Source organism: Equus caballus, chromosome 7 (genome assembly GCF_041296265.1).
Source record: "Equus caballus isolate H_3958 breed thoroughbred chromosome 7, TB-T2T, whole genome shotgun sequence".
In the NCBI taxonomy this organism is placed as follows: domain Eukaryota; kingdom Metazoa; phylum Chordata; class Mammalia; order Perissodactyla; family Equidae; genus Equus; species Equus caballus.
The window spans coordinates 26,782,726-26,810,342 of NC_091690.1; the positions used below are offsets into that span (position 1 = coordinate 26,782,726).

The 27,617-nt window shown below is 41.0% G+C and overlaps 2 protein-coding genes and 1 long non-coding RNA gene across 3 annotated transcripts in view; all 3 read left to right on the forward strand.

Moving 5' to 3' along the window:
- The window catches only part of UBE4A (ubiquitination factor E4A), a 32,903-nt gene extending 29,844 nt beyond the window's left edge, over positions 1–3,059 (forward strand). The window contains exon 20 of the mRNA XM_001502841.7: positions 27–3,059. Within this exon, the coding sequence (XP_001502891.3) occupies positions 27–156 (130 nt within the window). The 3' untranslated portion in view covers positions 157–3,059. The remainder of the gene's footprint in view (positions 1–26) is intronic.
- A 1,543-nt stretch (positions 3,060–4,602) lies between these two features.
- ATP5MG (ATP synthase membrane subunit g) lies at positions 4,603–11,265 on the forward strand. The gene is made up of 3 exons (XM_001502857.6): positions 4,603–5,132; positions 9,600–9,760; positions 11,062–11,265. Exons 1-3 carry the CDS (start codon positions 5,081–5,083, stop codon positions 11,158–11,160), a joined length of 312 nt encoding a protein of 103 aa, XP_001502907.1. The 5' UTR covers positions 4,603–5,080; the 3' UTR covers positions 11,161–11,265.
- Positions 11,266–23,322: 12,057 nt separating this feature from the next.
- LOC138925090 (uncharacterized) lies at positions 23,323–26,263 on the forward strand. Its single transcript, XR_011440788.1, has 2 exons — positions 23,323–23,428; positions 25,073–26,263. It is a non-coding gene; the product is annotated as an uncharacterized lncRNA (long non-coding RNA).
- Positions 26,264–27,617: the final 1,354 nt, after the last annotated feature.

Here is a 27,617-nt window from a genome sequence, read left to right on the forward strand (position 1 = left end):
CATTTCCCTTTCTCTCTTTGTCCCAGTGACCAAACAGATCCCTTTAACCGTAGCCCCCTCACCATGGACCAGATCCGGCCAAACACAGAACTAAAAGAAAAAATCCAACGATGGCTCGCAGAGAGGAAACAACAACAAAAGGAGCAACTTGAATAAATACTGTGACCTAAACAAACCAAAAACCAACCCCAGAGTGTAGATAAACAATTGTTTGTGGTTTCTCTCTTTCTGATTCTGTTCCTTTTCTTTTTCTCTCTTTCTTTTTTTTTCTCTGCTAAATTAGAGAACTGCTCTTGCTCAAATTATGATCATTAAGATTCCTAAGAACTTTACAATACTCTCCTGGCTTGCAGGAAATTATACTTATTACAGCATCACCAAGTTTAGAAATCATCACTAATTTTTACCCTTTGTTCTCTTCTTATTCTTTCTTCTTCTTTCTACCTTAAATTACATTAACTTCAAATACTGAAACTTCCTGCTACGTTACTATTTCTCTTCCAAGAACTGCTCAAACATCTTTATCAGAATTACTTTTAATTACATGACGTCACATATTTCAGTGACAGCTGATCTCATCAGAAAGTCCTGTGTTATCAAGGTATCTACTAGTCTTCCTGACTCAGACTTCAGCCCTTTTCCTTGTTACAGCTCTGCAATGTTACCAAATAACCTTTCACAGAAAAGCAGATACCTTGATGTTTGAGTAGACTTTTGAGTAAGATGATAGATGATATGAAAAAAAAAGGCATCTTATGCAACTGCTGTTTGATAGTTCTTAATTTTGTGTTATCTCATAACTCAAAGATACTGTGGAGGACAAACACTCTTCCAAGGGGTTGTCATTCCCACAGAAAATTTAGCCCTACAATATTTTTAGGAGGATTAGTAGGACAAACTTGCAGTTTTGACACTTTATTCAAAAAATTCTGAGGTGAAATAATAAAGGGGGCTGTTGGGCCCTTTTTATCATATGGAAATCTGTCGCTACAAGGACTAGGCTTGAGTAGAAAAGTTAGGCAACAGAAATTGTAACCATGAAAAATGTCATTTTAAGACACTAATATCAACAGTATATCTCAGTGTGTGTGTGTATATATACATATATGTATATATACACATAAAATACCATGTGCTTTTTTATATTGGTCTAGTGTAAAGTGAGTACAACTTTATAGTGTCTCTTCCATGGTAAGATGTATGCAGTGTGTGGCCATGTTTACTAACACACTTATTCTAGACAAAATTCTGAGACCATAAAATGTATATAGTTAATGTTTGTTTGGGCTTGGGACCTGACTTCTACGAGCTGCTTCTAACTCAGTGTTAGGTCATCAATTAACAAAGTAGGAATTTGAGTGCAATCTTGTCCACAAGCCATTTTAAATATCCACTTAGCCCTAAGTAGTTAGTATGTGGATGGGCCCCACTTTTGCAAGTTGAGCTTGAGCTCCCTACTCAATTGTGCAGCTTAACATGCTAAGTGAGGCACATTCCCCTATGGACTGTCTATGTCCCTAGCCCTCTAAGCCTGAAGATACCATAAGTGACAAGAAAAGTGATACGATCTAGAAACAGGAGTCGTTGCTTCATTTAGAGGACATTATTTTTTAACCATGGCCTCTTTCGAATAAGATGGTAGTTTTATGATATTCCAACACAAGTTGCTCTAAGCAGTCCTTAATGTGTTTTTGATGGTATCACCTGGAAAACTCAAATCAGAGGGCATCCCACAGTAGATATAAAGTAGATGTTGCTATTGCTATGCTTATAAATGAAAAAGGAAATCTAGGACTCTTGCAAATGCCAGAATGTAAGAGATTAATTCAGTGTGCTCCCTGGGCCTTTAAGGCATAGGTTGACAGGATTTGTTTATTTTCTTAAAATGAGTTTCATTTCATATTTATTACCCTCCTTCTCTGAGAATGAACTGTGTATAAAAGAAGCTTCTACCTACTTGCATTAATCTTCCAAACTCAATCTAATAGGATGTTTTCATTTTTAAAAGAACTGGGGGAAATTCCAGAGTTTTATAGGAGGGAATTGGAGGAAAAATGGGCACAAAACCTCAGAAGGCAGCTGTTTCCAGCAGCTTTCTAGTTAACAACCTCTGTGCTGCCTCTTGCATCTGTGTCTGTATTCTACTTCTGTATTTAGTCTTCAGATTGTAAGCCTTTCCTGGCAAGCTTTTTTTTAAAAAAGCTCTTTTCCCGAAACTTTATATGAATGGCTATGGCACCATTAATGCTGCTAAATATCTTTAAACCCATCACAAAGGCAAGTACATAGCTTAAGGCCACTATTGGTAAGGAAACCAAGTGTCCTCTGTGCCTTTTTTCTTTCCTTGAAGTAATCCGAGAACATCCCAAAAATGAGACTACAAAAATTATCATCTTGGTACAATATGGTGCTCATATGCACCTTGAAGCTTAAAGCGGTGTCGTGTTGTCTGGAACTCAGAAGCAGCTCTAAATCTTCTAGAGCAGACTTTCTGACGTAACCTAGTTTTATGCGTTGGCTTTGCTGGAGCATGATAGGAAAATGAAGACTCTAATCAGCTCTAGTATTGCTTACCAAGAGGGTAATACTAGGAAAATTATTTAAGTAGGTTTTATCAAGCAATCTGGGTTGGTTTGGTTTTTTTACGTTTTTAATGGATATGTGAAAATCAAAAGAAACTTTAAAGGTTTTTGTAATGATGCAGGTGAAGGTGCCAGTTACTATTTGGTCTCACACTCTACAAAAGCTTCATTATTTTATTTGATGCTGGTTGCTAAGCAGCCATTGCCCAGAGTATAAGTCTACTGGGTGCCTTTACAAGCCAGAGGCTGATGCTGCACTGTTGATGTCATGTGAGGAAATAATGCACATGCTCTAACTGCTAAACAGGAAAACCTAGAAACAAAGAAGATGAAGAACAAAACAAAAAGGTTGATTGAAGTAAAACTTGATCAACATAACTGTATTTGGAAACATTCCAGGAAGGTTACTTCTTGTCAAACTTGCCTGGGGGTGTTTGTTCAAAGCTTGTATTTAATAAATGAAGACCTGACTTACAACCTTTGTTATCACTTCCTTTATTACGGTATTAAAAGCTATTGGCAGTTTCAGAAACCCCTCTGAAAACTTACAGGACTCTGACCTTCACTTCTTTTTAAGGTATCAAATGTGCGTGACCTGGCCAACCCAAGCTGCCTTAACTAGGCTTCCGGACTCTGGAGTTATCTTCAGAAGATGAGTCTCAGGGCATGTTTTTTCCTAGTCAGTTCACTTTGGGCTTCACTTCTCTTTATGTGGCCTAAACTCCAGGTCTTTCATTTTAATCATTCACTATCATGTTCCCCTTTGTTGCCCCTTCTTTCCAGACCTCTGCCATGTAAGACCTCAGCCTAGATTAACCCAATTATTCTCTGCTCCAACATCCAAGCTACGGACTGCTGTTGGAGAAAAATACAATCTTTAGAGCAGTGCAGCCACAAACTTGTGGTGTCTAACACTGCCCAACCACCCTTCTGTGTGTCCTTAACTTCAACAGCTATTCCAAACTTTAACCTCTTTCCTCAAATTCTCTCCCACCCTCCCACCTGCCCTTCACACTCAGATGACGTTGCATTCTACTTCACTTGAAAGATATAGGCTTCAGAATTCCCACTTTCAGCCTTCTCTCCCATCATCCCATCTATGGAATAGGCCCCCCAGTTCCAAGGCTAATCCCTTCAACCTTCTTTCCTGCCTCCTCAGGGATCTTGTCAATCCTGCTTCTCTAGCTTCAGTCTCTCCTTTGAGTTGCACATCCTTATTTAGTTTTCTGACTTGTATTCCTTTATAGCCATATTTCTTCACTCATTCACTCTGGCTTCTATCCTGATTTTTTTTAAACAGCTCTAAGTAATGTTTCCATATTGCTAAATTAACTTTCTCAACCTTAAGTTGACTTATCTGAGTATAGGGCAACTGCATCACTCCTTCACTGAAATGCTGCTCTTGGCTCTTTGATGTCACTCCTAATTTTTCTTTCCACCTCTAACTATTCCATCCATCAGAGTTTTACTTCTGCTCAGGCTTCCCCAGGGTACATCACTTAACATTCTGTTTTTCTCATCAAATGCCACTTCCCTACATATATCTTTTTTCCAGTCATATTAAACTGTAACGTTTCAACTCTGCAGCATATAGTTCTGTTATACATCAACTCAAGGATCTTCTCTTGGAAGTCTTCCCAGATTAGCACCATGCCTAATTCCATACTGATGCCCCTTCTTTGTGTTTACATTGCAACCTCTTCGGATCCCAGCTCTGTCACTCACTAGCTATGTGGCCATTTATTAATCCCAGTTTTAAATGGGGACACTAACACGCAGGCTTGCTTTACCAAGATGCCTGGCATACCGGAGACCCCCGGTTAATGTGATTTTTTCCCCTTATAGCTGCATAGTTCCTTATGGCCGATTAGGGAACTGTGGGAACTGGATTCCAATCCTGATACAGGATGACGGGGGAGACCAGGATTACAAAAGATCACCGAAAGAAAGGCAAGGGGCTGAGTCAGGTGACAGGTTATGTGGCACCTGCTCTGCCCCTAATTTTACATGTTTGGCCTAGGAATCTCTCAGCCTTTTGTAAGGAGATCGTGGTGGTCTAGGAAAATCTCAGCGATGCCTTCCAGCCCTAACTCCCCACGTCTCCTCAGAAAAGCTGGGAAAGCAGTTGACGCAGAAAAGCGGAGGTCGGCGCCAAGGCGAGCACGGGAGGCTCACTGCGCATGCGCATTTCCTTCGCTCGCCGGCCTTCCGGACCTCCATGAGCGGCTGCCCCAAGAAATGCCTGTTTCTCTGCGGAATCCCATTGTTCTCCACGTGCTCTCTGAGCTTAACTTTTCATATTCCCTTTCTCCTCTGTGACTAAAGAAAATAAGTTGACCCGTTAGATTCCGGAAAGATTGTAGGACACCTAAATGTCTTGGACCGGCGTGGAAAGAGGAGGCCTGACCTTGGAAGCGGAACGGGGTCCTGCGGCGGGTCCTTCCGGGGGGTGACATTCAGCCTGCCGTTCGGGCCGACGGGCTTTCTGTCCTGGAACCATGGCCCAGTTTGTCCGCAACCTCGCGGAGAAGGCCCCGGCGCTGGTGAACGGTGAGCGCGGCGGCACACCGCCGAGGCGGGCACTCGGGCGGGCGGGGACGCCTGCGAGGAGGCGCGGGCTGCGGTGACCCGGGGGTCCGGCGGGAGCCGGGGCTGGGCGGCATGCGGGTGGGTGCCAGGAGCAGCTTCGCGTCTCGTCTCTAGCCTTCCCCTCGCCGGGCCTGCAGCTTGGCTTCTCTGTACAGCCTAGACGTCCTGGTTTCTAACCCTGGCAGTGAAGGGAGCCTGGAGTCGCCCAGCAGCCGCCGCCATTACGCCCCTTCGGTGTCTAGGAATAGGAATATGGAGGGTACGGCTCTGCTAGGAGAGCTTGGGAAAGGGAAGGGACATGGATGTGAAAGTAGAGAAATTGGGCCTCATCAGGTTGGCAGGTTCTCAGTGGAGTATTTGGAAGGCTGCAGAAACTTTTGAGGATGAATGAGCTTTTGGACGTTGACTTTGCTGTCTGTCCTAGCTAGAGTTTGAGATACTGTCCCTTTAATCGGAGGGAAATTTTAAGTGAATTGGACTTTGTGGATGGGTACCTCTGCTCCAGTAAGCATAGAAAGGGATGTGTATAAACAGAAATCCTTATTATTATAGCTTAGCATTCATAGGGCTTTTCCGTTTGAAAAAGCTGAAGCCTTACTGGTTGACCGCTGTCTTTCGGAACAGCCCTGAGTAGTAGTCTGTTCTGTCCGTAAGTATTTCAGTTGCCTGCTGGGTAGCAAGCTATTCATTTTATTCCCGAAGTGAGATGAGTTAAATTGCCGGAAGCGTCTTGACTAGATGGGCTGTATTCTAGCAAGCGATCGAAGCGCAGATCTCCAGATAGCTTTCGTTCAAATCTGATTACAAAATATGAATAGGATTTTTTAAGTATATGTAATTTTTTGAACCTATTTTACTGTCATTGGTATTTTCTTATCCGTTCTCTCCTCCCTTTCCTCCAGCAGCAGCCAAACAACGGGTTATTGAAAGCCTTACAGGGCCAGATACTACAAATACTTGATTCTCTCCTCCTGCAGAACCCAAAGAACTTAAGTTTGCAACTTCACTAAGATCATCAAGCTATCTGTTATGATAAATCCCTACAATTTTACATAAAAAGAAAAAGAATAGCGGCTTCATTTTTTGGACTTTGTGGATGATTTGAGGCAAAATCTTTTTAATTTCAAGTGAAGTTTTTTCCTAACATGGCTTTCACATCTTTTAGTTGGTGTGTGTTGGGAAATTGCAAACTAACTTTAATAATAAAATCCAAAAAGAAAAGTAATGCAAAAATAATTTTTTATTATGAAATAGATAAACCCTTTTCTCTGTTGTGAATAATTGAAACATAATGATTGTTATTCTTCCAGAAGGACTCAGAACAGAGAACTCAGCCGGGGTCAGAATGTTAAAGTGGAAATATATTTTTGCTTTATAACATAACTCAGTGTATTAAATGTGAATTTTAAATATCTAATAAAAGTTACTCTGTGTGTGGGGCTGGCCCGGTGGTGTAGTGGTTAAGTCTGTGCGCTCCACTTCAGAGGCCAGAGTTTCACTGGTTCAGATCCTGGGCCCAGACCACGTACCATGCGTCAAGACATGCTGTGTCAGCATCCCACATAGAAGAACTAGAGAGACTTAGAACTAGGATATACAACTATGTGCTGGGGCTTTGGGGAGGAAAAAAAAAAGAGGAAGATTGGCAACAGATGTTAGCTTAGGGCCAGTCTTCCTCACCAAAGAAAAAGAGAAAAAAATTACTATGTTTGTTAATTCCCCTGGAGGACAAAGCTTACAGAAACAGTAATTTTATTGTCGGATTTTCCCATAAAGGTCATAAAGTCTGGTACTTTTTTTTCTCTTTACTAAACTTGAGACTTTATTTGGATTTCACCAGTTTTTCCATTAATCTTTCTGTTCCAGCAGCCAATCCAGGGTACCACATTGCGTTGAGTTGTCAGTCTCCCTAGTCTCCTCTGGTGTGTGACAGTTTCCCAGTCTTCCCTTACCTTTCTTAACAGTCTTAAGGTATATGTGTAGGTATCTGTCTAGATATCTTATAAAGATGTTCCCCAATCTGGATTTGTCTCGTGTTTTTCTCATGATTAGTCTAGAGCTGTGGGTTTTGAGAAAAAATACCACAAAAGTAAAGTGCCCTAATTGCATGTCAGTACATACATGATATTCACATAACGTCACTGGTGAAATTTGCTTTCATCACTTGGTTAAGGTAGTGTTGCTCGCTTTCTCCACTGTAAAGCTGCAATCTTTCCCCCTTTTTTTTTTTCCTTGAGGAATATTAGCCCTGAGCTAACATCTGCTGCCAATCCTCCTCTTTTTGCTGAGGAAGAGTGGCCCTGAGCTAACATCTGTGTCCATCTTCCTCTACTTTATATGTAGGATGTGTGCCACAGCATGGCTTGACAAGCGGTGCGTAGGTCCGCACCCTGGATCTGAACCAGCGAACCCTGGGCCGCCAAAGCGGAACATGCGAACTTAACCACTAGGCTGGCCCCACTGTCTTTCTCTTTCTATACTCTGTTCTTTAGAAAGGAGTAACTGAATCTAGCCCACAGTGGGGGGAGGCGGGCTGGGGGGAGGTGGGCAGCAGCAGCCAACGCAGGGAGGAGGGAGTATCTACATATATTTAAATCAAATTCTTCTATAAGAAAGATTTGTCTCTTCTTCCCTGCTTACTTATTCAGTCATTTATTGTATGGACTCAAGTACATTTATTTCATGCCTAGTACCTCCAGTAATATGTTATTTATTTTGCTCAAATTGTTGCAGCCTTGGCCATTGAGAACTCTTTCAGGCTGGTGCCTCTGTCCCTTTGACATGCTCTCTTACTTTCTGGTACTACAAGATGCTTCCCCCTCATCTTGTATTTTCCCTGTCCCAGCCTTAGAATCAACCATTTCTCCAAGGAGCCATAGTTCCTTTTATTGGACAATGGTATTTTGAAACTAAGGTCTAGGCACTGGTATGTTCCTTGCTCCTAGACTGCTAGAAGTCTAGGCCCTCTCAGTGGACAAGAAAGTGTGTGTGTGTGTGTGTGTGTGTGTGCATGTATACTAACCCATGTGTATATGTGCATATATATAGTTGTTTCTGTATCTGTCCATCTGTATATATGTTCAACTAAACATGAGTTTGTGTGAATGTCTCCAACACTAATCCAGTATCCCATGATTTATTCTTGCTGCTTTTCTTGCCTATCTGTAACTTCCCTCTCCTACAGTGGGAAACCTGATTCCCATCATCCACCATTCATTTACTTATGTTTTGTTCATCCTTTGTGTACATGTAAAGCAGTTTCAAACTTCTTCACCTATACCCCCTGAGAAGCAAATTTACCATCTAAAGTACAGCATTTGTGTACCGTGTACTGATTTTTTTTTTTCTCCAAGGATGAAATATCTGTGTTGAAGGTAATTTTAAAGACAGTTACACAAGACTTTTGTACTTTTTGATATTGGCAGTTCTATTTAGAACTGTCTCTTAGAGCCTTATATCTGCTTAAAGATTTACCCCCCATGGCCCTAAGCACAGAGGATGGTGGAGATAGTAATTCTAAGAGTAGTGAAATACCCAAATACAGGCAGTTAATAATAGGAAAAGGACCAAAAGCTTTAGATAATCCATCTTGGAACGATAGGCACTTTGTGGATTTTCATGCATTTGTGCTATTTTTATTACGTTTGTCTTGTAATTTTTTAAATAAAATGCCTCCATTTGCTGATATCACTGCCGTAGTCTCACACCTACCATGATTGTTAAGAACCTTTATTTTTTTCTTGAAATAGTAAATACCTTGAGGAATTTCAGCTTAGTAATAGACTCGACTTTTGGCTGCTCTTAACAAAATATGTAGGTTTTATTTTTACTATTTGTAGTGTTTTGAAGGAGGAGCAACTGTGATTTTGTTAAAGAAAGATTTAATCCACCACATACTGATGAGGATACCAAAAATGGGTACTAATTGGTATAATTCCCCCTGGATTTGTGGCTAATATTGTGACGAGTTTTAATCTTATTCTTAAGGATGCCGTTCTACATAGCTCCTTCCCTCCACTTCTGTACCTCTTCGCTCCAAATTTTCTGGTGTCTCTACCAAGAAAATACGGTTACATTGCTGCTGTTTTCTTGTTTTTGAATCCAACTTCTGGTAACTTTACAGTTAACTAGATTTGCCATTCATAAATGAAGTAACAGTACTAGCTGGCCACTAGTGAAGTCCTGGCGTAATTGAATGTGCTTATAGCTTCCTGCCTGATTGAACTTTCCTGTGACACAGGTGTTCTGCATCTTTAAAAGCCTCTTGTTACCAAGGAGCAGCTTTGACTTTTCACACTGGGTGCACATTTGGTATAAGCAGTGAATGAATGTGATGCATGAATAAATATTTGTGTCCAGCCCACACATCTGCTTCTTTCGGTCTCTAGTGAGTTCATCCTGGTTGTTTTGTTTTGTTTTGTTTTCCAGCTGCTGTGACTTACTCGAAGCCTCGACTGGCCACATTTTGGCACTATGCCAAAGTTGAGCTGGTTCCTCCAACCCCTGCTGAGATCCCTACAGCTATTCAGAGCTTGAAAAAAATAGTCAATAGTGCTCAAACTGGTAGCTTCAAACAGCTCTCAGTTAAGGTAACTATGGGCTAAATGAAAACGTATGTGCGTAACAGAAAATGTCTTCTCTTGGGATTTTTCTGATTGTTTTGATTAATATGTGTATTTTCCAGTGAGGCTGAAACCAACATAATGAGAGAGAATCTCCTTCTCGACTGCTGGGAGAGAGACACCTTTCTAATTTTGTCATCTGGGTTGACATAATTGGGCTATTTTATGTCTTAGTTTCCTATTAGTCTTATAACAAAGAAGTGAGCATTTTTACTGGGCAACTTTTTTTTTCTTTTCCTATTTTGGTTAGTATACTAAAATAGGATGGCTTACTTGCTGATTCTGTACTTTTTTTCATCTGTAGTCCTGGAACTATCCCCAATTTGGCCAGAAGATCTCTTGGACTGTATCACAATCAGGCAGCTAACACTCATTTGGAGGATAAAAATATCAAAACCTAGCAAGCATATAATGATATTAAGGGTTATTGACTTGTGTGAAGATGAAATTAAAGACTGTTAAGACTGGAACTTGGATTTTGTGTTTGCTTGCTTGATCCAAGCACAGGATACAAAAATCCTAAATAACTAAAGTATTGCTGCTTTTAGAACGTACATCCTGGAAAATATGGTTATTTTTCAGGAGACTTCTGATATTTCTGGTCTAATTTGAAGGGGAAAATTCACTTCCAGGTGCTAAAAGGAAAAGGCCCGATTTTGTTGTGAAAAGATTTTTTTCAACTAGGGTTCCAAGATCTGTATTTGCACTTGCATGAAACGTTGCTTTCTATGTACTTTTTCTCTTCAGGGCAATAAAACATTGATCTTGAAACTAAGTAATTAGTGAATACTTGGAAAGAGTTAAGTCAAATAATAAATGAATGAAAATGACATCTAAAGGGGAAGAGAGAGCCCTTCCTCTTTCAGCAGATTTTCTTTGGCCAGACAGAAACGTCTATTCAGAGACCTGGCTTCCTATAGCCATCCTTTCATATGAATGCCCTGTCTAAATGTCAGCTGTTTCCAGGATGTGGGTTGTTTTAGGGCTCATAAAGTGTCTCATAAACTAATAATGAAAGGGTTAAGTCAGTTCAGGTCTTTAAAGAATGCTTTGAAAGAATTTATAAGCTCTGGACTACTTACCTTACATAATTGAAAGTTCAAGGGTTCTCAGCAGTTGAACAAAGTTACCATCACTAATTCTGGACTTTAAAAGTGCCCTCTAATTTGAATAGCATCCTTATATTTTCTGTCACTTAATCCTGGAAAAGAATAGTTTTAAATATGTAAGAAAAAAATGTACATTAAAATTTGTGCTGCTTTTTTCAGGAAGCTCTGCTGAATGGTTTGGTGGCCACTGAGGTGTGGATGTGGTTTTATGTTGGCGAGATCATAGGCAAGCGTGGCATCATTGGCTATAATGTTTGAAGACCAATCTTTAACGTCTGTTTATATTTGGTTTATTATTTGAGTGTTCTTGGACCATGCGTGATGCGACTTGTATTTGAATAAAATAAAGATAACGTGTGAAAATCAGTGTTTTCTCTGTCAAACACCACGTGAAAGGTCACAATTTCTCTTGATAGTAAGTTGGGTTGTCTTCTGCTTTAACACATTAACATAGCTATAAATGCATGTCTTTACTTAGCCAGAAATCAGAAAGGATATAGGTGAATATACCAACCCAGTACATATATTTATGAGGATACATTTTAATTGGAAGGTTTGAAATATATGGTATCTGTTTTATTTCCCAAAAAGTTGGGGAAAAGGCCTTGAGAAAACCAGAACTTGGTATAGTAGGAACAATAGTGATACCATGTGCCAGAGTGATGTAGTTAAATCCTGTCAGTAGTATAAAGAATAAAATTTGGACTGTTTCTCTTTGCTAAAGTTAGAGAAAGACCTTTTTGACAACACTTGTATCTGTAAATGTTGAGATACTTGGTGGTGTTTAAGTATGTATCTTTGTAACATCTTTAACACCAGGGCAAAGTAAGTGAGAGCTATGACCTACATTTTTAAGCTAATTTTGATATATTATTAATCTATCCGGTTTTACGACTTTTAGAACCAATCTTTGCAAAAATAAAATACCATATGGATGTTTAAACAGGTTGTAACTTAGTATCATCCATGGGTCTAGATAGTACAGTATGTCTTGAACTAAATAGAAGTGATTGCTATCTCTGTCTTGAGCCGTTTTATTGAGGATATAGAAGAGGGTTAATCAATCATTGGCTTTTCTGGGGTCTTACCATCTTTGAATGGCTCATTGATACCTTCCTAAATCCGTTGTAACTTTGTAACCACTGCAAAACATGCAGTACCGGCTGATGATAACCAAAAGATGATTCCATATTGGAAAAGCATCATGGCTCACAGTATAGCATTAAATCCTTTTAATAGTGTTGAATGTGTATCCGGTCAATCCCAAGTTTACCCACTGCGTTTAGAACACTGCTGCTGTAGCTTAATAAAGGGCGCAGCTTTTCGGAGTGATGGGCGAGAAAGTCCATGGAGACTGCGGCTCTTCAGAAATGTGAAGTAATGCCTAACTTACTGCTTCTGCAGTAAACACAGGTGGCCAAAACTGAAACTACCTCTTTTCAAAAAGCATTCGGTAACTTAAAATATGTTTAGCAAAAGACTGAAAAGATACTACTACAATAATGGTGATCTTTATGAGTTTCTCTATGTCATACAGTGATTGAGTATTAAAATTAACCCCCCAAAAAAGCTTAAAGGTATGAGATCAGCTAGTACCAGTAAGGACCTAAAGAGGCCTAGTTGATTCATGATATGTAATGTGAATTTTTTTAACCACATGGACACCCCAGAAAGTCCTCAAAATAAACATTTACTACTCACTTCACTGCTCCTTCCTCCTCTGCCATACAACACACTTCTGATGTATGGTGGCTAATAGTGCATGGACGGAATTTTCTTAGGTTAAAATAGCAGCGGGCTCCTTGAAGTGGCTGCTTGACTTCACCAGGCCAGTTACTTTTTGCCTTCCTGTTACCCCAAATGTCTTGTCTCCTAGAAGAGAATTGTTTAAGCTACCTTTCACTGAACTTGTGTGTGCGGAGTGTTTGCCACTCACAGCTTCAGAATACTTCGTATTTATTGTGCAACAACTCAATCCAGGCACTATGCTAAGTGGTAGAAACATTCATGAACAAGACTGTTAACCTGTTTAACAGATTTTGGTGAGACAAGTAATTAAGCATATAGTTAGAATGACGTGAGAAGTGCTGTAATGAGGGAAGTGGAAGGTGTGCTTGGAGGAATCTAACCCAGACTTGAAAAGGGGCTTCCAGGGAGGCTATCAGAGGAACTAATAGCTAAAGTCAACCAGAAGAGTAAGAGCCAAGAATGGCCCAAGGTGTACTGGGCAGGCAGAAAAGCCTGTGCAGGAGCTATTAAGTGAGAGAGAGTCGAGGTTCTGAAAGAACATAAGGATGGCTGAATCACCGGGTACAGAGAAGAGTAGTGAGCTAAGACCAGAAATAGTGGGGACCAGACCATGAAGTGCCTTTTATGCCATATTAAGGATTGGACTATCTTAAGGACTGAATAGAAAGCCAGCGAAGGATTTTGACAAGGCACAATCTCTGCCTTCAGTTTTGTATAGTCTAAGAGCAGCAGGCAGTTTCAGTTCCGGGTAACAAAAGCTAGGATAAAAACATGGCGTGAGGTGTGTGTAAGAGTGCACGTGGTCCTGCGTTTTTCTCAGTATGTAGAAGTACAGATAACTCATTTAGTAGTAGGCATCAGGAGAGGGGCTATTTTAGTTGCTAATGTTCAAGCCAGTTAAACAAATATCAGTCACTATGGTCCAACAGTATGATTCCTAAGGAAACCACTATCTATAAATTCTTCAACGTAAATGTCAGTAAAGAGTAAAGCCTTTTTATGAGGCTTTCATTTCAAGATCACATTATGAAAGTGTCCACGTTGCATACTTAATCCTTTGTTCTATACACCTCAGCATTATTCTCGATAACAGTTTCTTCTTTCTTTTCTACCTATTTCTCACACACCTATTTCTTTTGCCCTGATTTCTAAGGATAGCTCAATACAATTTACTTTTTTAATATTTTGTATTTGGTATAGCACGTTACATTTCCAAAGCACTGGCGCTGACTATCTCATTTAGCCCTCAACTTTTCTCTGAGGCACGTGGCATAAGTGATAGACCCATTTAACAAGTCAGGAACTAAACAGCAAAAACATTAGATGATTTGGCTAGGATCCCATAGTAATAAGTGGTGGAACCACAAGTTGGGCCCAGGTAATGATCCCATGTTGTAGTCTGTGCCCTGACTTTACTCCTGACCCCCTTGTCAACCTCCTTACTTTATATTTTCACAGTTCTGTTCTGTATTACTTTCTGTATCTTCTCGGTCCTGTTTGCCTTACTATCAAGCTATTTAAGCTTTATTGTCACATCAGATGTCAGCCTACCTAATCTTCCGCAAAGTGATACTTACCTTTGTGGGACTTAATATTTCCCAATTAGCGTGGTTTTTATTTCTACCAGAACATGAATTGGTACAATTGTGATTGCTCTTTAGGTGAATAGAGTAGCAATTCCACCAGAGAGTCCCTTAGCAGGGAGCTTACACTAGACCTGCTTGCCAAATGAAAGGCCCTTGATACTAATAAAATACTGACATGCAAGGCCTTTGACAATCTGCCTTTAGCCTTGCCTTAATCTCATTTTGCTACCAACCGTTGTTTCAGCCATGTGATTTCTAACCAGTTCCCATAAAAACTCCCAGCTTTAAAACTCATTATCAGATTATATCTCCACTGCCCCTTGATTGTTGCAGTTTTCCACTGGTCACCAGGCCATTCTTTATTTCTTGACAATTTTTTTTCTCCTGGTTTACTGTCACTCTGCAATTCTTGGCTATTTCTGCATACACATGGGTCAGTAGTTGTCGAAGTACAGTCCCTGGACCACAGCAGCAGCAGCATCACTAGGACATTTAGAAATGAAAGTTCTCAAGCCCTACCTACAAACTCTGGGGGTGGAATCTGCCAATCTGTGTTTTAATTGGCTGTCCATGTGATTCTAATAAATGCTAAAGTTTGAGAACCATTGACAAATGATCCTTCCAACAAACTGGCCTCTCAGTTTCCCTAAAAAGTCCAATGATTATGTGTTTCACCTTCCTTGGGCATTCATTCCAAGTCATTACCAATAATTTCAACCACTCCGTAGTTTCAATTTCATGCATCCCTCTCTCTGACCATCTATTCTCTCTCCAACCTATTCCCTCTAAATCCCAACTGTGTTAATTTGGAGTTACCGTGACCACCAATAAATTGATACTACCATCTCCCTCACCACCTTGATGCCCTCTTTTCCTTCTTTACCCAACTTATTTATATTCCATGATCAATCATGATCACTCTTATATATACCCTCAACTTCTGCTTCTTATTAATTTTGTACTCATTTGCCAAAACCGCATACTTGGATAAGTCTACCTGCTCTGCACTTGCACTGACAGGGCTGAAGAAAACAACCAAAGGTGGCTAGTCTCACTTTATATTCATGATCAGAACCTTAAGAAACTATTTAATACTATGACAATCATACTGTATTTCTTTGGGCCATGTTTATTTCTGTCAACAGATGAACTTGCTTCCTACTTAACTAGGAAAATTAAAGCAATTGGAGAGTTTCCATTGACTCCCACAACATCATCTACTCACTTAGTACTATCTGCATCCATATGTGTGCTCCATCTTGCCTATACTAGATTGTTCATGCTCCTTTTTAAAACCAATCCCTCCATTCAATGTCTTTGTGCCATCATTTATCCCCTTCGCTACATCATTAGTTTTGTCCTATATTGTTCCTAAGAGTGTTTACCCGTGCTATTATCTACCCCATCTTTTAAAAAATCAGCTCCCTTTTGCAGCAAAATGCCTCAAAAGTTACTGATACTCACTGTCTCCAATTCCTGTTCTCTCTTGAACCCACTTCAATCGAGCATCATTCCTACCACTCCACTGAAAGTGCTCTTTTTACACATTAAATACAAGAGCCCACTCTCAATACTCATTTTATTTGACCTTTCAGCAGTATTGGACTCAACTGAATATTTCCTCCTGCTTGATGCACTTTCTGATACACTTGACTTCCAGAGCTTTCCTTTGGTCTCCTTTCTTCCTTACTTTTTGTTCACTTCTCAGTTTTCTTTTATGGTTCCTCCCTTCCCTGGTCTCCTATCTTTGGAATATCCCAAAGATAAGGCTCAGTTCTTCCTCTGTCTCTCCTCATTCCATTGGTGATCTCATCCAGTCTCACAGGTTTAAATAACATCTGTACGCTGATGACTCTTAATTTATATCTCTAGTCCATACCTCATCCCTGAACTCTAGACATAAATGAAACTGCCTATTTGATACCTCCACTTGGGTATTTAATAGACATCTCAACCTTAAAATGTCCAAAATTGAACTCCTGATTTTCTTCCCCATCCCCATCCCAAATTTGTTCCACAGTTTCCTCCCTCTCAGCTGATGGCAACTCCATCCTTCCGGTTGCTCAAGCTAAAAACTTTTGGAGTCATCCTTGACTCTTATTTCTCATATTCCGTATCAATCCATCAAGAAGCCCTGTTAGTTCAACTTTCAAAATATATCCAGAATCTGACCATTTCTTACCACCTCCACTGCTTACAGCAAGGAGTGATCATCTGTCACTGGGATTACTGAAATGGCCTCTTACATGGCCTCCTGCTTCCAAGCTTGTCTGTGTACAGTCTTAATCTTCACATTAGTCAGAGTGATCCTACCAAACTGTAAGTCAGACCATGTCACTCCTCTGCTCAGAACCCTTCAATGGCTCCCATCTCACTCGGAGTGAAAGCTGAAATCCTTGGAGTGGACTACAAGGCCCAACAAGATCTGGCTTTCCATTATGTCTCTGACCTCATCTCCTGCCACTCTTCCCCTTTCTCACACCACTTCACTGGCCCCCTTGTTCCTCCTCAAACACACCAGGCAACTCCTGCCTTAGCACAGCTTGAGATGCTCTTCCCCAAGCTATTCCCAGGGTAGGCTCCCTCACCTCATTCAACGTTTTCAGTGTGGGCTTCCCCAAACACCCTAATTACAATTGCAAGAAACCTCTCTCCAAATACTCTTTTCCCTTTACCCTCCTTTTTTTCCCCAAAATTTCAACTTCGAACATTCTTTGTGATTTACTGGTTTATTACATTTATTGTTTGTTTTACCTTGCTGAAATAAATGCAAACCCCACAGAGGCAGAAAATTTTTTAAGTCTCTTTTGTTCACTGATCTATCCCAAGCTCCAAGCACGTTGAAGTCACTCAATACAGATGTGAATGAATAAATTAATTTATCCATTAATGAATCCACACCTTTATAAATGCTGTTCCTTCTGCCTTCATCCTGGCTCTTTCTACCTGGCACATCTCTGTTCCACTTTAAGGAGTCTTTTCTGATTTTCCCAAACTGCTTCCCTTTGCCCTTCTGTTGGGCCTCATATAGCACACATCATTGTGCTCTAATGATATATTTACATTTGTTTATTTTCCTTACTAAACTGTAAGCCTTTTAAGGAAGGTACAGTATCTAAATCACCTTTGTAATCCTAGCCTATCACATTATCTGTCTGCCTTGTATGTAGTAGGTTTTCAAACAATGAAATAGCAAATTCCATTTACTGTGTTTGGTACTGGGTTGATAAACAGCAGAGTTTGGTGGCAGTTTGCCACTGAGGGATGCAGGCCTAGGGGACTCATTTCCTGAAGGCCTGCAGGCTGAGACGGCTACAAAGCTGATGCCAGCTGAGTCACTGCTGCACCTCAACCTCTAACTCTGAAACAGAGATTTAGATCCCTGATTAGCAGCCCTTCTCACCGAGCAAGGTTCCTGCAGGCCTCCACAAGGCCTAGGAAGGAAGAGAGAGGGTGGGCAGCGCAAGGTTCTTTACAGAAGACCTAGTCTGAAATCTGAAAATCCCAGAAATTCCTTAGGAACTGATCATCTTAACTCCCTCTTTCTTTGCCAAGCCTGCATTTCAGGATTTATGTCCTAGTAGAGCTGAAAGAAGCACTCCATATATAGGTTTACAGCACTACACTTTTCCTCATAGGATTTACATATGCGACCTATGGATGGGTTTTTATAAGAGCTATATGGACGCTTGCACAAAGTAAGAAAGTTTCTCTTTAGAGGCTCCAGGTTTTAATGCATTCCAGTGTTGTCAAATCCAAAAGCAATTAAAACACAGTTGTGTGGTTGTGAATTATAGCCTACTTGTTAAAATAGTTATTGTTTCCCCTAAGGATAGCTTGCATTTTTACCTTGATGTCATCTCACTCTGGGTCTCAAGAGGGTAGGGAACTTAATAGAACAGGTGAATAAATATAGTTCTGCGATAAAAGTGAATTCTAAGATGATGGTAGATGAGTGGTTCCCAATTTTAATGACGTTCAGGTGGAGCCATGGAAAGAAAACCATGGAAGCCCATAATTGGGTAAAAAAAAAAAAAAGTAATGTTAGCCAAGTAAATATTAAGTCAAGAGTGACATTTTGATCCTCTTTGCTTTACCTTGAACCCTCTTTTGGTTTTATCTACCAATATGCCAGTAGAAATATGCTTTTATTATGAGATATTTACGTTACTTCTACGTTGGGGAAACTAATTTCCACTTCACGCAAGGCTCCAAATGCTACCCCCACTGCACGGAGGGTAAACACTGAAGCCACATGGCTCTCGATTTGGGACCCAGGAGTTTGTTTGCTCTACCATGACTATATGATCCTCCCACCCACCCATCCCAGAAGAAAGCTGCCTATAAAGACCGATTAGTAAACGTCTCGAAATTATCCAAGGAAAGGCCCAAAGAACACAAATCAGCAACAAAACCCATTTTTTTCTCTTTCTCTCAAAACAACATCTATATTGGGGCCAGCCTCCTGGCGCAGCGGTTAAGTGCGCACGTTCCGCTTGGGGCCGGGGTTCGCTGGTTCAGATCCCGGGTGCGGACATGACCGCTTGGCAAGCACCATGCTCTGGCAGGCGTCCCACGTATAAAGTAGAGGAAGATGGGCACGGATGTTAGCTCAGGGCCAGTCTTCCTCAGAAAAGAGAGGAAGATTGGCGGCAGATGTTAGCTCAGGGGCTAATCTTCCTGAAAAAAGAAAACTACGATATCTATAGCCCCATGTTTTCCTTATTTGTCCATCCCAACTACAGCAAAGGTCTCTTGCAGTTTAGCAGAAGCCACTCATCTTAGAAGATTTGACACAAAATGTTACTCTCCTCACTTTTCAGTGCAAAATGAAATGAAGTGGAACCATTTGCCTGAGGTGAGTGAGTCAGGGCAGAGGACTGGAATGCAGGATTTGATTCCTGGTTTCCTAACTCTAACCACATCCTCTCTACTCTGGGATGTTTAAGTTGGTTACTGCACTGTGAGGGGCAGGAGTCGGGAAGGGGGATGGTTTGAATTTTATTTTATTCAGAAACTTATATCTGAACTCCAACCCACATGTGAGACACTCTATTTCAACTTTAGCAGGAGCAAGTGATGATTCATAATGTATAATTTGCGTCAGAGCCTAGGACACCATGATTTTTCCCGGGTCTTAAGCAATCGGATTGGTTAGATGTTAATAGAATGGGCTCAGAAGGGCTCAGAATAGAGAAGAGAATAAGGCTGAAGAGGAGAGGCTAAAACCTAATCCTAAACATCTTAAAAGTTAAATTAACCAGTGATCATTTAACTACCTAGCCTGTAACCATAATGTTTCAAAATAAGTTCTCAGTTTTTAAACTTGACATCAGAAGCTCATATAACTCCACATATGAGAGACATTAATGAGTGTAGCTTTTAACTCAGGCTTACATTTTTGTATCAGAGATTATAAGGTCTTTGCCTTGTGCAATGATGGCCATGTTCTCATGGTTTTATTTGTTTATTTTTTTACTTTAGTTATCTTCCAAAAGATACACAGTATTTTTTTTAAGGCTAGGAATAAACAACTAAACACAATGCATGTATTGTAACATAGATTCAAAAACATGTCAAAACCACCTTACCCAACCAGCCTTGAAAAAGATAACCTTTGGGAAATCTTCCAGGCCAGTCATGATTGCTGGAGAGAAAATAACCAAATGTTTATTACTCAAAGGACTTCTTCACTGACAAGAGATTCTCGTCTTTCAGTACTAACACCTTCACTTGTGGAAATTCATCTCAGAATTCAGGAACTGTTATCTTCTACTTCCTCTGAGAATATTCCTCAATCAACAAGTTGTCCACCTAGCTAAGGGACAGCTTCCTGGAATTAAGACTGCAGAACCTAGGTTATAATTAACTCAGACTTCCTCCTCCTCTTGTACCTTGGCCATGACCTTAATCCTCACCTAGATTTTCCATCCCATCTACGGATAAAAATTTGTTCTAAATTAGATCAACTGAACTCTAGTCCTGTTAGCCTAAGATAAGTTGGCATTGGTGGCTAAAAGGAATCCTAAACCAATTTTAGACCATTTAGTTAGACTTTAAGCATGACTCAAAAAAAAGCTAGACGTCTCAGTGGGAGGATAATATTGCTCAGTTTCACCCTTTTTCTCCCTGTGGCAAAAAAACATTACTTAGTAATGTTAGGTCTAGTGAATTTTTTCAAAGTCATTTGGAGGTAAACAAAGTGTCTCCAATTCTGGGAACTGCAGCATTGACAATACACAGAAAGAATTCAAATGAGTGACAATGGGAGGGGCCTTGGAATTTAGCAGCTGTCAAGCTCGTGGATTTAAAGTCATGTTTAAGTGAAGATCAGCAAGTTCATTGCTACTTATCTAAAGAGCTCAAAGCCCTATCTTGATCTCCCTGATTCTTAAAACTTTGCAAGAGATAAGGTTTATGGGATAGAGAGTAGCATAAGTGTTTTGCAGGTGTGAAATTTGAGATTCAAAGAAGCTGTTATGCAACTTCACTCATATGCAAGTCTTCCAGAAAAGAGGAATGCCTTACCTACTACATTCAGGAGAAAATAGAAACTGTCCAGCATGGACTCCTTCAGTTTCCTCCCTTTTGCCTCAAAATGATTTACTCATGATGACACCCTTTCCTCCCTTCTCCTGTCCTAGAGGAAAATATTTAGGATGTTCTTTCCAATGCTATCCTTCTCCATTTGCTCTTGACTCTCTTCCTTTCCATTCTTCAGTGATCTCTTCCTATCCATTCCCCCATTTTCATTTATTCATTTGTTCAACAAACATTTATTACACTTCTGTTATGGGTCACATTAAGTACTTGGGATACTGAAATAAAAGACACATTTCCTACCTTCAAAGGGCTCACAGTCTAGTGGAAGAGGTAGCAAAATAAATAATTACAAATCACACCGTTAGAATACAGCATGTAAAGATCAACAGTAGAAGTCTGCACATCATGCTGTGGTTGTACAGGAGAAATTGATGAAGGCTGTGGTGGAGGGGATGACACCTGAACTGGATCTAGAAGTTAGCCAAGAGGACAAGAGGGGAAAGAAGGGCATTTTAGACAAAGGGAATAGCAGGCACCAACGCATGACCATACAAGAGAATTCAAGGTCAGCATGGCAGGAACCCAAGGAATACATGTGTGTTGGAGGCAAGGGCTGGAGGGGAGTTAGACCAAATAAGAAAGGATCTGCAAGATGATAAGGAATTATTGAAAGTATTTTAAGGATGGAAGTAATATGGTCAGATTTGCATTTTAGGAAGTTCAGTGTTGTATCAGAGGATGATTAGATTGGGAACTATGGGAGTAATCCTGAAGAGAAATGGGCAGTAGGGAGTGTGTGGTGGTGTAATTAGAAGAAAGAATACAGGAAGAGGCAAACTTCAGTGTAAAGAGGAATTCAGTTTAAGGACATACAAGTGAAGATGCCCAAAAGAGTATTGGTTACGTGTGTCTGAAATTACAGAGTGATTAGTGCTGGAAATGTAAATTTGGAAGTCACAAGCACATAGAGGGTGACTGGGACCTTGAATGTGAGGTGAGATTGCTGAAAGCGTAGTGAGTAAGCTCCAGGAGGGAAGGCAGGCATGTGTATAAGTTTTGTTTATTGCTATATCCTAGCACGTAGAACGGGGCCTGGCATGTAGTAAGCACTCAGTAAGCATTTAAATAAATGAATGAAATAATGAAAAGAAAAGAGGCGAAGAACGTAACTCTGAGACACATCAACATTTAGGGATGGACACATGAAAAGAAGTCAATAAGGGGTTTGATTAGAAAGACTGATTGATCGATTAGAAAGATTAGAGAGGTAGGAGGAAGGAGAGAGTGGAGTCCTAGGAACCAAGGGAGGAGAGCTTCCAGAAGTTCAACAATACTGCAAAAAGACCAAGCACAACAGGGACTGAAAAGTCCCCATCAGTTTTAGCAAGTAGGAAGTCATTGGTGTTTTCTGTGACAGCAGTTTCCATGGGGGTGGCAGGCAGGTGATAGTGGTTTGAAGTGTATATGGAAGATGGTAAGTAAGTGGAGGCTGCGAATATAGGAGATTCTTTTCAGACACTTGGTGCATCTTCATTAAGTAAGGCTTTCTTTCCCCTTTCATTTATACTTCCCCTCCAGCTATAGATAGGCTCAAGTCTCCCTATCTTCAAATTAAAAAAAAAAAAAAAACAATGGAAAACCTTCGCTTTACTTCATTCTCAAGCCACTGACCTGTCTTTCATTACCCTTCTTCTCTACAAGTGGATGGAAGGGTGTGAGTGTATCTCGAATCCTCTTTCTTCTAATGGGTCTCCTCAAGTTTCTCATTTACTTATTTTCTGACTAGGCAGCCCTTGTAATGTATCACTTTAAAATGAATATATATATATCTCCAATTCACTTATTCATTTACTTACCCATTCGTCCTTGCCTGTTCTCTTTCTCTCACACCCTACATTTAACACATCAGCGAATCCTTACTCTGTCTTCAAAATATACCCTGCCTCTGACCATTTCTCATCACCTCCATACTACCACCCAAGGCGAAGATGCCGTCATCTCACACCTGGACCACTGCAATAAGCTTCCAACAGATCCCCCGCTTTCTCATGTGCTTCTCTATTGTCTATTCTTATGCCAACAATCAGAGTGATCCTTTCAAATATTAAGTCATGTTTTGTCAGTTTTCTATTCAGAGCCCTCCAATGGCTTGTCATCTCCTTTAAGTTCCTGTATGATCTGAAATACCTCCCTCCCCCATTCCTTCGCTCACCTCATTTCCTACCACTATTCCTGTCAGTCACTTTACTCCCGCCACACTGGCCCCTTTGTTGTCCCTAAACACACTCCACCTCAGGCCTTCTGCATTTGCTGGTTTATGCTCCGAACGCTCTTTCCTCACACATCATTTGGTTTTACTCTCTCGCTTCCTTCAGTGCTCTGTTCAAGGATCCCCTTCACCCAAAGGCCTTCCGTGGCCATCCTTTATAAACTGTTGTACCTCAGCCTCTCTCAGCTCTCTACTCCCTTTGTCCTACTTACACAGCACTTGTCACCCACTGGCTTATTATAGTAATTTGTTGATCGTCTGTTTCCCTTCACTAGACTGTGAGCACCTGCAAAGTGTACCTACCAAGAGCCCCTCCCCGGAGAAGCGGAGATAAAGATAACCAAGAAACTATTCCTGCCCTTGAGGAACCCACACTTCAGTGAGTCATACAACCTAACAAGTAATTAGAATGGAAATGCTCAAAGCAGTTGGATGCAAGCTTCTGAGGCCCCAGGGAACAGTGTGGTTTGGGGCAACAGCTATGGCACTCTTCAGTCTGGGTAGTAGTTAAAACCATGAGTTCACTCTAAGAGAATGTGAGAAATAAAAAGCACTCAGGAGACACCAGTGTTAAAAGGGTGAAGGAGTGAAAGGAGGCTGCGAAGGAATAATCAAAGAGGTAAAGAAGAGCTAGAAGAATGAATGGAGCACTGTCCTTGGAGCGACTATATTGCCTTTATAGAATACCACTAATAATCATAGCAGTGAACATTCATTATAATTTACTAAGTGTCAGTTACTGTTCTAAGCATGTTCCATATGCTCACACGTTACACCTCACAACCCAGGGAGTTAGGTACTGGTATGACCCCATTTTACAAGGAGGAAACTGATTCACTCCCCCAAGTGCAACATCTACTAAGAAATAAAGATTAGAACCCAGGCAGTTTGAGCATGCATTCTTAGCCACTATGCTGTTATCCATACTATGATAATACTATACTAGGCTAGCACTGCATGCTTTTTTCTGTTTTATTGAGGGTCAGGTACTGTCTTAGGCTCCGGATGCAGAGCAGTGAAGCAAAGTCCCCCCTTCATGGAGCTCATATCCTTGTGGGGGAGACTGACATTAAACAAGTCAATCGATGCACATAATCAGTGCTGTGAAGAAAAATGAAGTAGGGTAAGGTATATTGAATGACAGGGGGTGGCCTCTCTGAGGAGGTGACATTTAAGTAGAGATCTGACGGAAGGGAGAGGATATCTAAGGGAAAAACATTCCAGGCAGAGGGGACAGCAAGTGCAAAAGCCTTAAGGTGTGAGTGTGCCTGGTGTGTTCCAGGAACTGCAAGGAGGTCAAAGCAGTAGGAGCACAATGAACTAGGGAGAGAGAGGCAGGAGATAAGGTCAGAAAGACACGAAAAGTTTTCCAGGACGTATTGTTAAGTGAAAAAGATGAAGGGATCAGGCAAAATAGTTTGTATGGTACAATCACATTGAGTCAAGAAGTGTGTGTGTGTGTGCGCGCGCATGTGTGTACATCCGTACATAGAAAGACATATAAATTATATATATATGATATGTACTTGTTTATATTCTGAAATATTAGACAACAAACTTAACAGTGATTACCTTTTGAGGGAAGGAAGGGATATTTAGGCTTTTTATCTTATGTTTTTCTGTACTATTTGAATTTTTTTTTTTAAGATTAGCACCTGAGCTAATATCTGTTGCCAATGTTCTTTTTTTTTTTTTTTTCATTCTTCTTCTCCCCAAAGCTCCCCCAGTACATAATTGTATATTCTAGTTGTGGGTCCTTCTGGTGCTATGTGGGACGCCGCCTCAGCATGGCCTGATGAGCGGTGCCATGTCCACACCCAGGATCCGAACTGGCGAAACCCTGGGCCGCCGAAGCGGAGGGTGCAAACTCAACCACGCAGCTGCGGGACCAGCCCCCTGAAATTTTTTACCTTGCATATATTGCTTTTATAATAACCAAAAACTAGCTTTAAAACTTTTTTTAAAACCCTCTTAACCATGTGTTAAGAGGATCCAGCTAAAGTCCTTTTCTCTCCCTTTACAGCTGAGCCTCTCCAGAGAGCTGCCTCTGCCTGCTTCTCCTTGCCCTCTCCATTTCCTCCTCCACCAAATACCCTCCTACTTCCAACCTCACCTTTCCCCTGTGACTGCCCTTACAGAGATCACCCGTGACTCCCCCAGAACTATGAGGAACACTCTTCAGTCCTTTTGCTTCTTGACCTCTCTGCTACATTGGACATTGTTTACAGCTTCTCTGTTTGAAACTCTCCTTTGGCTTCCCTCCTGCCCCCTTTTACCTCGCTGAGCATTCTCTCTCAGTCTCCTTTCATTGGCTATTTTTTGCTAGCCCACCTGATGGACCAGGTTTCTTCTGGTTCTGTTCTTGACTGCTTTGCCTCTGTGAGCTACACACTTTTTGTGTGGTCTCATCCACACCCATGGTTTCAACTACCATCTCTCTGCTTCCAAGTCCCAGATCTATATTTTTAGCCTTTTCTCCTGAGCTCCAGTCCCATGTAGCCAACTGCCCATTAGCCAGCTCCACATGCACATCTCACAGACATCTCAAAGTCAACTGTTCCAAAACTAAACTCATCAGCTCCAAGCAAAAACATTTTGCTCCTGTTGTCCTTAGCTTGGTTGGTGGTATCACCATCTGCTTGATTGACCCCAGCTGGCAACCTGAGAAAAGTCCCTCCACTTCATCCTCCATATATAACTGGACACCAAAAGTCCTTCTATCTGCTAAATATCTCTGGAATCTGTCCTCATTCCTACACTTTCGCTGCCACTGCACCTATCATCTGGATTACTGCACATGGATATGCCCTGGGAAGAGGTCAGAAATACCCTGACTGCATCTTCTGCCTCTAGTCTCACCATCAGCCTTTCTTACACCCAACTGCCACAGTGATGTGACACAAATTCCATCATGTAAGTCCCTGCTTGAAATCTTTCAATGTTTTCCTAACCTTTCTAGGATAAAATCCAAACTCCTTCATAGGATCTGGTCAGTCATCTTTTGACACTTTCCCACATCTACCTTACGTTCATGCAACACTGAAATACTCTTTGTTTCTCAAAGGCCCCTTTCCTTCTCATGATCCTGTGAAAGTTTTGTGACATAGCATCTTTGTATATCTTTGTTATATCTCCAGATATAACACAATACCTGGTACAAAGTAGCTGTTCAATAAATGCTTGTTGGATAAATAAAAGGTCAGAAAATCAGAAAGAACAGAGGTTGAAGATAAGGACACTGATCAGGAGATTACTTATGGAGCCGGGCCAGTGCAGTAGTTAAGTTTGCAGGTTCCCCTTCGGCGGCCTGGAGTTTGCCGGTTCCGATCCTGGGTGTGGACATGGCACTGCTTGTCAAACCATGCTGTGGTAGGCGTCCCACATATAAAAAAGTGGAAGAAGATGGGCACGGATGTTAGCTCAGGGCCACTCTTCCTCAGCAAAAAGAGCAGGATTGGCGGCAGATGTTAGCTCAGAGCTAATCTTCCTCAAAAAAAAAGATTACTTACTATAAGAGTACAATTTAGAGGCAACTAGGAAGAGAGGGAAAGGAAATGCTTTCATGCTTCTACAAGGTGAAACAGTAATAATCAAATAATCATTCCTATAATTTTTCTCTCTTTGAGAGATATGAACTTTAGTCATCAGTACAATTTCAAATGGAGACAGTTTAACTGATTTTTTTTTTAAAGATTTTTTTTTCCTTTTTCTCCCCAAAGCCCCCCAGTACATAGTTGTATATTCTTCGTTGTGGGTCCTTCTAGTTGTGGCATGTGGGATGCTGCCTTAGCGTGGTTTGATGAGCAGTGCCACGTCCGCGGCCAGGATTCGAACCAACGAAACACTGGGCCGCCTGCAGCAGAGAGCGAACTTAACCATTCGGCCACGGGACCAGCCCCCAGTTTAACTGATTTAAATAAAATGTTAAAAAACAAAAACCAAAAAAAAAACCAGCCCAGACCCAGCACGTGTGACTGCCAAAATCCTCTGACAAAGCAAGACCCCTTGGATATGAATCCCAAGGTCCAAGAGTGTGGCTAGGAAGGGTCATTTATTCTGCAAACATTAATTGCGCTGGCTTAGACACTGCTTGGCACAAGGGATACAAAGATAAGTAATACCCAGTTCCTGTTCTCAAAGAGCTCATGGCCCAAAACTCATCTAGCCCTTGCCTTTGGCCAGGGCTATACCTAATCCTTTACAGAAAGCCAGCTGTCCATGCTGGGGTCAGTATTTAAAGTCCTTTTAGTGATAGGTATGGCTATACTTAATTATTTTGGAGTTCAGAAATGGAAACTGATGGATTCAAGGCGGTAGCAAAATGCAACCATTGCTTCCTCAATGGAAGGGTGCCTTTGTAGAAGAGTAATGGGCTTGGTCCTAAGGATTCTGAGCAGTCCTCTGTGCAGTGATGATGAAGCCTTCCTATGGGCAAATTTAAATTACTCAGCCACCATTTTTTTCTTAGGACTTTGGAGACTCCTAATGCATTATTTTCCACTGGGGGGCATGTTTGGAGAAGGGAAATTGCTGATTTGAGAGGGGTATCTTACCAATGAGTAAGGAAA

What these genes read in the sequence shown, in the direction of transcription:
- ATP5MG (XM_001502857.6), top strand. Translation starts at nt 5,081, where the DNA reads ATGGCCCAGTTTGTCCGCAACCTCGCGGAGAAGGCCCCGGCGCTGGTG. An exon ending in GGCCCCGGCGCTGGTGAACG is followed by an intron (nt 5,133 to 9,599) that starts GTGAGCGCGGCG and finishes TTTGTTTTCCAG; the next exon opens with CTGCTGTGACTTACTCGAAG. An exon ending in TCAAACAGCTCTCAGTTAAG is followed by an intron (nt 9,761 to 11,061) that starts GTAACTATGGGC and finishes TGCTTTTTTCAG; the next exon opens with GAAGCTCTGCTGAATGGTTT.